Raw genomic sequence first — 15206 nt, forward strand, 5'->3', positions numbered from 1 at the left:
ATAGTTTAGGTCAATAAGTAAATGAAAGTGGGCGCTTTGTTTTATATACAAATATTTCAATGTTTAATAAAAACAAAAAAAAAAAAAACGTTAGCTTCGGTTGCACCGAAATACAATGCAAATCACAATAAAAGTTTCCTTATAGGAACTTGAATCCGATGGTTCAGCTTGTATAGCAGCTATATGCTATAGTGGTCCGATATCGGCGCTTCCGATAAATGAGTAGCTTCAAACGAGGTAACCGTTAAAATTATGAGCTTTACCTGCTCTAATCGTTCCGTCAATAAAAAATCTAATAAAACCTAACACGATTTCTTAAATGCAGTTGAGACATCCATTAGGTTAGTTATTGAAGAGAATAAATTAATACCAAGATACTAGTGTTTTTCCAGAGAGATTTAACGAGCTTCTTTTTTTTACGGGTAGCCTAGCGGCGGATTATACAAAATCACTAAGTTCAAATGTGGCACAATAGACACGAAGGAGTTGAAATTAAGAATATTGGAGAAGCTTTCAAAGAGAAACATGGTAATAGATACTGGACTCCAGAACGTTATCAACAATTGTGTATATAATTATTGTCTCTTCAGTTGGTAGTAGATGATGAATGATGGATGCGCAATATTTGTGAGGATATTTTCAATGCAGGAAGAATAGAAGTATTACTAAAATTGAAAATATTCTTTGTTTAATCCTACTTTACAGACAACCCTTTTACCATACTCTGAAAGACTCCTTATTGAGCAATTTGGTTGATTTTCATGATATGATATAAGAGTATTTAATTAATTGTTACATAAGTATTTAATTGGCAATAAATTTCAGACCTGTGCAGTGTGTTCATTGTGAGAAGAGAGCATTTTTAATGAGAAAAGGTTTTAAAACTCGATTGTACTGACCACAAAAGTTCAATAACTCTGTTTTGCTTTTCTTAGTTAATTATTCAGACTGCTGTCAAATTTTAATTATATAAAGTAGATTGAGTATGTTTGGATCAGTTGGCAATGCGGCCGAGAAAAAGAGACCCATGAGGAATTAAACACAGCATTTTCAGTCTCCAGAAGAGAAGAATGGAGCAATGGTTCTGTTATCGACAGTTCCAAAGCCGTAATCTACAATTAAGTATTTCATGCCGAAATTGTGGCCATAACAGACCAGCAAAACTATAAACCTGCTGGTGAACAGCTGACTGGCAATTAAGTCTATGCTGGTTGCTAGGTTGTGCAAGCAAGCATTAATCAGACTCTCAGTGGGTAACAGAGTATCCAGTCATGTAGGAATAGAAGGCGTAGGACAGTCGAGGTTACCAAATCCACTGAGTTGATGGATAAGGCTTAATTTGGTTACCAACCGGGAGTACAATGGGCCTAATGATGGAGTAAGTGTGACTGCCTGTGACATCTTTTTTAACCAACCAACCAATCAACATCCAGTTGGACTACTTCGGGAGACGAAAGCGGGCCACTTGTGGCTAAGGGCTTATTACTCTCCTTTCTATCCACTCAAATATCAAATAAATCAGAATACCATAAAAGAAAACACACTCATTTAGTTCATATACATTTCTTCAAGTATGAAAAGCTAGATTAGATTTTGGGAAAGATGAAGGTGATCCGATCATTGTGTTGTCAATATTTTCTGGGTATGAATCAGGTGACTCTTGAGTTTTGATGAAACACTTCGAGTCTATCATAAATAAAAATATTATGTAGCTAATTCTCTCAGTTTATTTCTTCTAAATATCTGAAAATGTTGCAATTAAAATTTTTCTCAAAGTTACAGTAAAGCAATATGGAGCACCTAAATTTGAACCACCTTTCCGCTATACAGGCTCAAGGTCACCAAATGACGTTAACTTCCATTTCGTCTTCACCCGTTTCAGGGTTAAGCTAGGCAATTACTTCGCTGTCATCGAAAATGCCGCCAAGCCAAAGGCTTTTAGCCATTAATGCGTTCAAGCGATGCACACGACGGCGGCTTCACTTTCGATGGCGATAACGTGATCGTCATGTAAACGATGTCATTTGTAATACAACAAAAACAATAACATTAGCAACAACAGTAGGAACCGTACTAACGAGAAGAGGGCAACAACAGCGAGGTAACACCTGATCGACAAGCGACACACGCCACCAACAAAAACAACTAAAATTGCAGTAACAAAACAACAACAACATATGTGTACCTTTTAAGGCTGTCGAAGCAAGCAAAGAGACAAGCAAATAACAAAAATTAAATGAACATTTGGGCGCGTTCTCCGTTGCATACAAATAGACGCAACCATACATATACTTGTACATAAACAGTAATCCATGTTCATATATGCACGTAGTGCCTTGCTCAGGTGTCTACTCACGTGTGTTGTAATGACGCTGCGCACTTCGTTGTTGTTGTTGTTTCATTTTATCACATTTTGTTATTGGGGTTTTCTGTGTTAGCTCACAGCTCCGAAAAGGGTTATCAGCTTTGTTGCTGTCGTTGTTGTTTTTGTCATGTTTGCACACCGATTTTGTAGGTGAAGGCTTTGTGCCAATTCAAGCGGCAATTAAATTCACGTCAACAAACACGCATCAACGGCCGGTGATCGCCAGCGAACGCCAGTGAGTGCCAAGTGACAAGCACTTTAGCCCAGCGTCAAGCGTTGAGGGCACGTTGTCACGCCCGCTCACGCCGTTTGTATGTATGTATGTATGCGAGTGTGTGGCAGCTGTTAACTGTGTCTTATTATTGTGGCTTGGTAAATGGTGTGCTGAGGTCGCTGGGCCAGTGACTACCAAATACGAGTATGATTGTTGGATTTTATCTTTGTTGACATGTTTGCTATGCTGCTTGTTGGTTGCCGGGGAGAATCGCGAGGAATGATAGCACACTGTGTTGTGTGGTTATGTAAAATAGTTTTTTCTGAAGTATTTTTTTTTTAACTGGATCTTATTTTAATTATATACAAATTGAACCGGTAGTAATAGACCTCTGCCGAATTCCAAGCTTGCCCCAATAGGTTATGGAAGCAGGATTTATTAGTTTTTTTTTTTATCTACTGTATCGTACTTGAACCCAATCGGGTTGATGGACATAGCATTGAATTTTGGCAGTCAAAAATTTCGAATGCTAGATTAGGTTATGTTTTGTTATACTGGCTAACTGTCACGCCACATATATAATCACTGTTCATTTGTAATGGAGTTTCAGTTTATTTCAAGCTAAATTATTCGTCATACAGGATGTCAACGCAACTGCGAAGTTTCCAAATATCTGAGAAAAGTTCTAGGTCTAGTTCTCCTGTATTTTAGGTACTATAGAGCCCTGAATCACATAATCCAGTTTTTGCTAACTGAAATCCATCCAATTTGAAATTGTTGAGATTTAATTAATAATGATAAATCTTCCAAAAATATAACAGTTAAAATCGATCTTGACCATCCTGCGGCCATCATGGTTAGAACTCTTTGTAGATTTTTGAAACAATGTGACTAAACTACTGTCATCAAACAAGCTCACTGATAATATACTATTTTTATTTCCAGGGATCACTATCAGACAAGGGAGAAAGTAACAAAAAATAAATGTTGAACATCTGCAAAATAAATGCCTGTCCGAATGGCACACTGGGCTTGCATCTAAGTCGAGCACCCTGGGATCCCTACCCGTGGGTGAGTGGCATACAGGAAGGCTCCAGCGCGGAGGAAGCCGGCATGCGCGTTGGCGATACAGTGCTGGAGTTCAATGGCAACGATGTTTTGGGACAGAAAATTTTCGAAATTGCAAGCAGAATACGGGAGCACTGGCAGAGTGGTGCAACCGATGTCAGCGTGGTGATTTGGCGCAATCAAGCAGCGGTAGACAGCAGCTGCAGTGAGGACAATGCTGAAAATACCGATGATGATGAGGAAGAGAATGTAACGAATAGTAGTGATAGTGAGACGATGGCGTCACAGGTGGAGGGGCAACGAAAGGTGAGTGAAGTATATGAGTTTTATGTGTTTAACATAAGCTCTGCGTAATGTGCTTGGAACACAAATTAAAATCCTCTAGTTTTCATACTTGGGAATATGTATACAATCGGCAATTGAGAAATAACTACGAATGCTTTCAGCTTGGGACTACAAAAATTATGTTGGATAAATTGGATTCTGCGGCCTCATAAGAACCAACCTATATTGAGAGCATAATTGGTTTTTTTGAATGAATATAAAAATGAATTCAATTGATCTGGAGGTAAAATATCGGAATACGAAATAAAACAAGCAAGTGAACAATGAATCTACTTGCGTCTTAAGCCAATTGGTGGTGCAATAATTTTGAACTTGTCTATAGCTTCGTCTATCTAGAAGCCAACAACAACTTTGAATTCCAACCAATATTGCCCTGTTCAAACTGAGTTCACAATACAGCAGTAGATTTCTCTTACGACCCAGACAAATTACTTTTCTAAGTTTTTATTACCGTAAGCATCTAAATAGATGGTGTAAAATCTTGGAGATGATATAATTTCTATCTGATAGCATCTCAAGAGATTTGCTGAAGAATTCGAATAACAAAAATAATATATCTTCATAAAGAGAGGGGTTACTTTGCAGTTTCGATATTTTAGTCTCCAACTTTGGAAATAGTATAAAGAGTCAAATTATGCAAAAAGATTTCGTTAGAGTGTTGGGATAGTATGACTGGTTTTACAGCAATTCACAGACATAACCTTTTACTCTCTTTCAAGGTTGACAAATATACGACTCGAGAAAAACTTTATGCGATTTCACGATATCCGTTTGCTAAAACTTGAAAAAAAAATTCTCCATTCTGAGAATTTAGAAAATGATTACTGCTTCTGATGCCACTAAAATTCCGAACGCTCAGTTAAATGCAATTCCGTTGAGTCAGCCATGTTTTAAAACTACAACCATATATCTCGGAAATTATTACGCCAAACTACTGGTACCATAGCAACTCCAAGCCAAAGTTGCAAAGCTTCTAATGCGCGCCAATATAGCCCTTCTTTACTGTTTTTTTACTGTTGCCAGAACATCCAAACGTGTCGAACATGTTGCAACTTGCATGTCACGCGATGCATGCATTTTGTTAGCGTATACGTATTTTTGTTGTTGCAATTCGTTAACAACTTCTTCACGCAATCATCGTTAATTAAGGTAGTCATCACGCTTTGCTATTACATAAAAGCCAGTGAGTTGGTAGATGTTTTTCAACAGCCCGCTTGTGGTTATGATATGGTTTTTTGCAAGCTTACGCCGAGAATGTGGGTCAGTGTGACTCTGCAACGGTATTACACGCTTCGTTTGTTTCCAGCCATAACGGTAGCACTTAGCATTGGCTGGTAATGTTTCACGCGTAGTTTCCGAAGTTATTACTTAACCGTTTAACGGAAACATCTTGAAGGTCATAATACCGTATGTGGAGTTTTAGATTAGAAAAGCAATACAAAAATTACAACAAAAAACATTACGAAATTCAAAAATTTATGAAATCCACTGTACTTCATAAGCGCAAAGTACTATTGCAAATAATAATATTTGAAAGAGTAATCATTACATATAAGGGTGGAGACCCAGCGGTCTGATTTAATTAAGCAAATTGAGCTTATGAGCGATGGCACATGCAGTGTGGAAGACTTTCAGTGAATGCGAGCATTATCCAAAACCAAATTTAATAATGTGAATATCAGCAGCTCAAACATATACGTACACATGTATATATATGTCCGTCTGTATGCCACAGAGCACTCAAGTAGCCAGCAGCCATCCTGCTGCTCTCTTTGAGTTGAGTGCAGCAGCCAAACAACTTTATTGAATTATCCATGCAGAGGCAATATACTGACTATCATTATGCTGCATTACAATTTAATTGACCTAAATATGCAAACGTAAGCTATAAACAACCGCAAGCACACACGCACATAGCCACGCACACACACACTTGTAGTTTAATCGTCAAAGGTTTCTAGGCTCCTGAGGAGAGTGAGTTCATAGAATAGGGTGCATTTCAATTTCAATCAATTTTCAAAATCTGCCTCACACTGCGGTCAAACGCTTTGATAATTTACAAGTATATTTCTTACTTACGTCCGTAGTTTATACGATCAAAGTTTAATGATCATCATCTACTCAAATCACTTACAGCTTTGATCGGTTCCACATATTTTCATATATATATTTCATGTAATGTATAACCGACCCATAATTTATCCTTCCTACCAGCCCACTCAGGTGTTCGCATCACATGTACCGATGTACTTACTGTCGGAGCATTTTAGAATCTTGGGAGGAGATAGAGTAAAAACTGGCATATAGCATCTATACTGCTAGCCTAAGTATTGAAAATGACTCCTATATATAATATTAGAGAAGTTTTACAAATGAAAACAGTAGCAGTTTCTATTATTCAAAGAAATACGTTTGAAAATATCTTATGACTTTGAAATACCACTGGCAGACGTGGAAGCATTTAGTTAGGCGCTAGATACTCAGAATTTTAAATAATGAAGTCCAAATATCGTTATGGATAAACTAATATGTTGATATTGTATCTTCATCTTCACTGACTTTATAGACATATCCATCATGCAAAAGCTTCAAAATTTATTTAAAAAAATTTCTCTATGAGAACTCAACGACTTAAAAATAATTCTCTGTCTACTAGCATCGATTGCAAATCAAGGTTTATGGGAGTTCCAGGAAAGGCGTAGCCGATCAGTCGCTCTAGAAGTATTTTAGAAATTTTGTATGTGATCAAAGTGCTCAAAATATTTTTAATGACTATTAAATCACGCTTCGGTGAACGTACAAAATTTTCTAATAAGTATAAGGTAATAAGTGGATATTTATAAACTTTCAAACAATTAGCGCACATTATACCATTTCGGTTTATTAAAATTATTTTAAATTTTAGGGAAAAGTTTTAATTTTTACTTTCATGATTTTAGCATACTGAAGAGCTAGATATTAGTAAGAACTAAATTTGCTTTTTCTAAGCTTCTAGACCTTTTAAGTTATTAGTCGTCAGTAATAAGTCACGAAAGTAACTAAATCTTAAGATTTCAAAAGATTGAAATTTTTTTAGTTCAACTTCACCAAATACTCGTATATCTTTAAAGGTTACCCCTATCTAGGAATGAGAAACCTGGTCCAAGAGATTTTAGAATAGCAATCAAAATAAGGTAACTTTTAACTGGATAAGAAAGTTTAAATTAGATTCAATTATCTACAAGATAGCAGAATGTGTACTGAAACTACCAAACATGGACGCTGATAAAATTAAAATTAATTGGAAGAAATATTGAGTTACAAGTAGATAGTTGAGATCATTTTCTATAAGTAAGGCTGAAAGCTAAATAAAGAGTTTATTGAAGGAGAAAGCAAACTTCTGGCAAGCTAGTGGTATATCTTACATTTTTGCTAGGTCTCCCTTTACCAAGATATCCATTTCATTATTAAAAAGTATTCAAGCAGATCGTTGCAATCGATAGCTTTACCTGCAACTTCATTTATTTGGCCAGGAGAGTCTTATTTACTTACAGCTCAAAGGATTTACTCAATAAATTTTTATTTTTGATATGGACTACTTTGTTTTCTCACCAATCAACAAAAACTTTAAAAATGCACAAACTCTCATACTGTACTCCTTAATTGGAGAGATTTATTTAGAAAGTTTCCAAAATTTTTCTCAAAAATTTCCTTTGCCTCTTTCTCTTTTCATGCGAACACCGCGACTTTGCAACTTTACACTGCGGCGCATATTTGCAGCGTATGCAGCGGGCGCATCAGCAGCATTCCAGCATTAATCAGCAGTCACTGCAGAAGTTCGCCACATGCCTGCAACACATTGCCCAATTATTGGAGTGTCCTGTTTGCCTTGAGGTAAGTGGCATGCCTTGCATATCGATGAGTTGGTAATAGTTTATAGAGTGGGTCGCATAGAGGGGGGCAGCGGGCAGCCGTAGCACATGTTAAGTTTGTTGTACGCCTAGTTGCCGCTTCATGGAAGTACTTTATGGTCAGCGGGGGGAGGGTGGAGTGTGCACACTTTGTGTTCATGCATATTTGCGCGCTTTCAATATGCTTAAGTGTAATTGAGTCTATGTGTGTGGTTGTGTCGGTTTATTTGTATTTGTGTATATATGTGTGTATATTATTTGAGTCCTTAACGTGCATAGTTAGGCAATGATAGCGTCAATATGAGTTCAAAAGCATGTACTTGTATGTATGTGTGCATACACCAATTTAGCTTGTTAAGCCCTTTAGCTGCGTTGCGAGCCGAAGCGGCGGCGCGGAGTAGTCAACTGGTCAACTATTAGCTCGAACAATTGATAGCGTACCCATATACACATCATTCACATATGTGTGTGTAGGTGTGTGTGCCCTTGCTCACATATTTATGTTTGCACTGGATTGCAGTCACAATTGCTAATCACAGCCTTCGCATTTGTGTTTGTATTTGCTATTTACTTTAGTCGTTGCACGCGTTGCAATTGTTATTGTTTGTTTTGCAGCGCATTGCCAAAAAAGGACAAGAAAAATATGCGCAAAAACACACACCAAAAGTCTTCAAAAACAATATTAAGTACACACTTGAAATTTTATTTATGTGCACCAAGCAAACACACAAACACTCGCTGGGGCGGCATATATTCAAGTACAGCGGCTTGCTTGCAGCGGCAAATTGGGATGCCATGCGCTAAGTAAATATGAACAACTACAACAATAATGCATATATGTATGTGTATGTGTATGGCTAACTAACAAGCGCATCTAGCGAAATTAAGTTTGGCTTTGCCGGCGTTGCAAACTTTTTGCGTGCACTGTTTTCCGCGCTGCTGTTTACTAAGCTCCGTGTTTCCATGTGCGCTTCGCTGCTTGCGTTACTCGTGCTACAAAATAATGCACAAACACTTGCGCACTCCCAGCGCACCTGAACTAATACTAACATAAATAAAACTACAACAAAAACAAGAACAACGAAAAGTTAAACGTAGTCTGCCCAATCAATTTGCGTGCTGAAATGCGAGGCTATTGCGTTGTTGATTTCCTTGCACGCCAGGGCGTATGAGTAACACTTGCAGGAGCACTGAATGTAAGAAAAGCGGGTTGGCGAGGCGTATGAGTAACATGTGTTGGTAGCTGCTTGAATAAATCTAATGAATATGATGGCGGTGATTGCAGCTAGCTTTGCATATGCTAAATTTAGGAAAATAAAAGATATCGACTTAAAATAATAATAAATTAAGGAACAGTAAACGAAGTGAACGGTTTCGGTGTATCGGTATTAAGTGAGCGTTAAGGTACAAATGTGTTGGTAATTTTATTTTTTGGTTTGGGTGCCACATAAATGGTCAAATTGAATTGAAGACAAATGGAAACCCGAAAAAACACTAGTGAAATTTTGCTTCAAAGACATGAAATCGATGAAAACTATTTTTATTTTAAGAATCCCAAACGTAGAAAATTATGTGATATTTCGGGACAACCATCAATATCGACTGCAAAAACAGATCGATTCGGTAAGAAGGCAATGCTCTGTATTTGGTGGGGTCAGAAGGGTGCGTTATATCATGAGCTTTTAAAAGCTGGTGAAACGTTTCATACTAATCGCTACAGACAACAAATGATCAATTGGAACCATGCATTAATCGGAAAACGTCCAGAATGGGCCAGAAGACACGGCAAAGTAATTTTGTTACACGACAAAGCAACTCCACTTAAAGCAAAATCGGTTCAGGATACAATCAAACTACTTGGCTGGGAGCTGTTATCCCACCTGCCGTATTCATCAGACTTCGCACCTTCGATTACCATATATTTTCATCGCTGAGCAGCACTTCGATTCATACGCTGAAGTTGAAAACTGGTTGTCTGATTGATTTGCTTCAAATATTTCTATTCACTTGGTATCCACAAATTGCCAGAAAGATAGACAAAAGGTATAAAAATCAATGGTCAATACTTTGAACTGACTTTTTTTCAATTTTAGAAAAAAAAAAAATCATTCCGATACACCGGTAGAAAGTAATGAAGAAATACCTAAAGTTAAATGAAGAGAGAGAGCGGAAGAGAAAAGTGAGTGAAGATTTTATTGTAATTTAGTTAAATTCTTCAATTTTCACTTTTAATTTCACTATTTCGCTACTTGTATTACAATATTAATAATCATATGAAAAAAATTTTCATATATAATATTACAATTACTTGTAGTAATAGATAATAATTTTTCCTTTTTTCAAGGTTTTATGAGGAATAATAAACTTTATCCCATTTTACCTTTCTAAACTGTAAATATTCCTTATGAATTTAAATTAGGAAGCAAGTTTGTTCAACTCAAACGTTTCTTGTGAAAGTAAGCGTGTCTTTAAGGCAATATGCAATGTTAAGTGACTAATATTCATCACTGAGATATTTACTCTGAGTTTAATAAAGTGGAGCCAATGCTTAAGAAAAATGTGTGCCATAGTAAGTATTCATAAGTATATAAGGTCTGCTGTGGAAAAATGAAGATGAGACTAATATATATTAGTATGTATACAAAATTTTACCATGCGATCAAAATTGACTCGGACTGGAACATATAAACTGTTCAACAGTATTTAGCTGCTCTAAAAATTAACCGAACCGAAAGAATAAAAATTCGTTGAAAGCACCAAAAGCCGAGGCTTATAATAAGCGTAGATATGGAAAATTAGATTAAGCGTATTCTGAAGGTGATAATAAAGATTTGTACTAAAATACGTGAAAAAGGATTTTTTTTTTGTCAATCCGGAGTGTTTATAATATTAGTTACTAAATACATTTGGTATTAACTGTGTATTCATTTTTAATTATTTAATGATTTGGATTGACAATATTCCAACAATTATTTCTTTTTAATAATTGAAATATATATTTTTTTGAGAAATTAATAAATTTCATAGCTTCAAGATCATATTTTCACAAATATTCTCGATTAATATCAATGGAATTTACTCCATATAATTAAAGTGCAATGTTTCCGCTGTCTGCTACAAATGTGAATATTAAATTACCAAGCAATTAAAATTATTTGCATTCTGAGTTGGAAATAAGACAGCAAGAAGGAAACTTTTGCACCGAATTTGGAGAGACAAAATATGAATGCGAGTGTACTTACACACATACATACGTGCATCTGGAGAGATGTTATTGACACACATGCATTGGCACAATACTATTCACATACAGTTATGTAAATATCAGAGCCAGCGGCATTGTGTCTGAGAATTTGAAAGCACAACTTCGTTCAAATCAAAATTATTATGAAATTATTTATTAAATAGTGCAGCAACAAATTATCATTGCCAAGTCTGAATTGCCTAAGTGTCAATGTGGAAATTTTGAAATGAAAGGATGCAAAAGTAGAAATTGCAAAATTTTACCTACCAACGAATGGAAATTGAAGTGGTCAAGCAACAAAGCTTTGGGATTAGGCTGATTTTAGTCTATGTATGTATATAGTTGCTACTGTGTAACCCAGTTCGAAGTGTTGTGATATTTATTATCTAAAGGTGGTTGGAAAATTCTCAAGAAAGCCTTTTCATGTGAAAAATATGAACGCAGTTCGACATTGTCTGCCGAGAATATAACTTGTTTGCGTTTTTCTGTGAATCTACGAACTTTTGTTGTTTAGATTTCAGTTAGGTCAATGGAATTTGGAATTTGACAATCCTTTAATCGAAATTGGTGGAATCACTGCTCAAAAAGTAATGATTTATGATCTGATTTGACTCGGACTGAGAACAAAAACATTTTTTTAACGTATTTTAATACAAATCTTTATTATTGCCTACTGTGATGGCCCTCAGTGCTTTTAGCGAATGACATTTTATTAACTTCAATTGACACACGACGAGTTCCTCCGAGTGACTTTTTCAGTTTCGTAAACAGAAAAGGTCACAGGGATCCAAATATGGCACATACGATGACAGAGCCATAACTCACGTTTCATGTTTGACTGAAAGTCAGTCACAACTACGCTCAAATGTTCCGCCGAATTATCGTGCTGGAGATCAAACTTCGCACGTACATAAAAGAAGATTATAGCAATTCAAGAAAAAATTTTGATCGATTCGGTTTGTGCGCGCAATTTAAATGGGTCAGTCCGTATCAAATTTGATCGTGCGTGTAAGCATTATACATAGCAACCCAGGAAGGCTCTATCTATAATATTTAAAGTTATTTATTTAACAATTTTGTGCAAAGATCAATAAAATTTTAATGCGAATATGTAGTAGTTAATTTTAATACTAATTTCTCATATATTCTCTCTAACACAGCAGATCTCTCTACAATACATAGTAAATATCGACATATTCCCCTTAGGCTTATGTATTTATATTTGTATCTTTACGAAATTAATTTTATACCATTAACATATCTTTGCGTAGCCATAGAATATTCATGAAAATTAAATAAGTAATAAATTCTTGTACTGCACGAATAACGATAACTAAATGCAAGCAACAGTGCAATCTTGCCATGTTGACTACATACAAATAAGAAATGCAATTATAAATACTTCTAAGCCTATAGACACACAGGCACACACATACAAACACATATATATTCAGGCAATTATCTAATTTTCGAAAGCTACTAAACTGCTCGAAAACTAACGCTTTTGAGCTGTAATACACTTAATTTGCTTTAATGAATAATTGCTGATGTGCACACACACACACATAAATACATTGGGGTGTTCGTAATTTCCCAAGTTGATTGTCTTTTTGCAAAAACCCAAAAAAAAAAGTTTGCCCAGAAAAAAAAGAATACAACGTAAATAAGCTCTTTATTTTCAATTAGATCCGCGCCTAAATCATAATCTTTTGGCATTTATTTACAATAATGTGGGAGTTTTTGATATTTTGCATTTTGAAAGTAAGCCTACTACAAATTTGAAAAAGTAATATTCTTATATAAAATTTTCCGCTTTACACAAAATAATTTTTTTCACGAAAACATTACTTTAAAAGTTATCTGTAATTAAATTTATATATTAAATGACCAGAGCAATCATATGGTACAAACAAATGATTTATGTACACATTCTGTGTTGCTCATACACCATGGCGTACTCTGAATGAATACAGTACATCTGATGCAAGACTTTGACTGCGTGTAACTTTTAAGGAATGTTTACGTGAAAAACAAATCATTAAGGGCTTTGTTTGTAAAATTTTGTATTAGAATATCAATTTTTCAAAGTTGTAGATTTATTTGCTATATCTAAAGCATCTAAAAAATTTATTTAAAAAAAGTAAAACGTAAAAAGGAAAAGAAAAAGAAAAATGATTTAGGCACGAGTTTATTTCAAAATAAAGAGCTTGTTGGCAATGAATCCTTATTTAGACCAAATATTGAAGATTCCGAGGGCGTTTGCAAAAAAAACATCGACTTGGGAAATAATGAACATCCTAATATTCGTACAAGTTTATTATTAAATTTGAGTGAGTATTTGTTGGTGAGAGCTGTTATATGTGATTTTTAATTCTTCTCAATACTCGTGCTAGCTTCCAAGCCGATGCGTTGAAGTGGAATATTTTGAAGCTTAAGGTGAGCGTAGCTCGAGAAAGAAGAAGAAGCATAAACACAATTCACATTCGGTTTATATTATGATTTTAGCCTTCGGTAATCTGTTTATTTATTTAAACACTGTATGTGGTATGCAGTAATCTTAGCATGACTTTCTGTGTAACAATAACACCAGCAACTAACTTGAACTAGACACAACACTTGGGGAAATAATACCGTTATAAAGCTTTGGCAAATATGCTGCTGAGATCATTTTACAAGCACTTGTAGACAAAAATTATTTACAAATGTTCTATATGTCTTTGTATAGGTCTATGTATGCATGTATGTGTGCGTGTACAACTTCTGTTTATTGCTCAAGCTTTAATATTAAAAGCATTTTCACTGGGGAGATGCCAAATTTATTTGCTTGTTGCACTCTATATAAAGGGTGTTTTGTTTTTGTACATGTGGTTTTCAAGAATAAATATTACGCATATAATTAAATGTTTAGGCCGAGTATTTAGATTCATTATAAAGATAAGGGTTTGCCATTATCTTTTAAAAACGTTTCGAGTTAGTGACCACCGCGGCTGTCTTCAATAAATTCCAGTCGAGAGGCCCAATTTTCGACCACTCTTTGCAGCAATGTCGTATGTCATTCTCCTCCACAGCTTCAATCGTCTCGGGCTTATCTGTGTCGACAATCGACTTCACATAACCTTACAAAAATAGTTCAGCAGTGTCGAATTGTTCCCTATTCATGGTCATTCGCTTTCAATCTTTACACGAGTGAGATTTTGTAAGCCTGCAAGCCAAGATCCTTTCGCGAAATCTTTCATAAAATGGTGTTAGTTTTCCCACGGTAGTAGACAGTCCTAATTTAAAACTCAAATAAAACAACAGTGAAAATGTTTTTTTCGGAAAACCTTTCAAGTTACACCTATATTATTCACAAGAAAGTTTCATACCTGTTTAGACGAGATCAGCATTGATACAATTTGTTTGCACAACTCGCACTTGATTTGGCTTTATTAATATGAAATAAGACAAAATTGGCATTCAGGAATAATAATTTCGTGTATTTTTAGAGACATATTATAATTTAATTGCAACAATCTCTAACATGCCGTGTTAATTCATCGTTCATGTATTTCTATCTGCCAATTCTTATCTCACTGCACGTGAATCAGCAATTTCTAATTATGTTGCATAAGCAGCAATGTTAAGCGTTGGTAATTGTTGTTTTTGCTTTAATTGTTATACTGGTTAGTTAATATTTCATTCCTGCCGGCTACTGCCACAAACAGCAACTATGTCCTTGTAGACCTAACACACATAATGTATACAAATGAAATTCTGTTTCTTTGCACGTGTATGTGTGGAGTAACAGAAACTACCGCACACACACATACACATAGAGCCGAAGACAATATTTAATGACTACCTGCTTTACAGTTAAGTGTTGTTTCATTAAACATTTTCTTAACAAATACAAACATAGGGAAACACAGAAATTATTATTTCATTTGTTGTGCGCACATACACACATACATACACATACTTATAAATACATAAATACTCGTACATATTATATACGAGTGTGCTTTAGTTAGGCACACAATTTTGGCTAACTTGTTCGTAGCAATTATAGTTATAAATACGTTATTTTCGTGCAAAGATCAC

General features: G+C 35.3%; 1 protein-coding gene across 1 annotated transcript in view; it reads left to right on the forward strand.

Annotated features, from left to right (window-relative positions):
• The window catches only part of LOC106620550 (uncharacterized), a 41938-nt gene that overhangs the window by 9909 nt on the left and 16823 nt on the right, over positions 1-15206 (forward strand). The window contains exons 2-3 of the mRNA XM_014239075.3: positions 3525-3953; positions 7752-7865. Coding sequence (XP_014094550.2) covers positions 3564-3953; positions 7752-7865 — 504 coding nt within the window. The 5' untranslated portion in view covers positions 3525-3563. The remainder of the gene's footprint in view (positions 1-3524; positions 3954-7751; positions 7866-15206) is intronic.

The sequence above is a fragment of the Bactrocera oleae genome, chromosome 2, assembly GCF_042242935.1.
Source record: "Bactrocera oleae isolate idBacOlea1 chromosome 2, idBacOlea1, whole genome shotgun sequence".
NCBI classification, from domain to species: domain Eukaryota; kingdom Metazoa; phylum Arthropoda; class Insecta; order Diptera; family Tephritidae; genus Bactrocera; species Bactrocera oleae.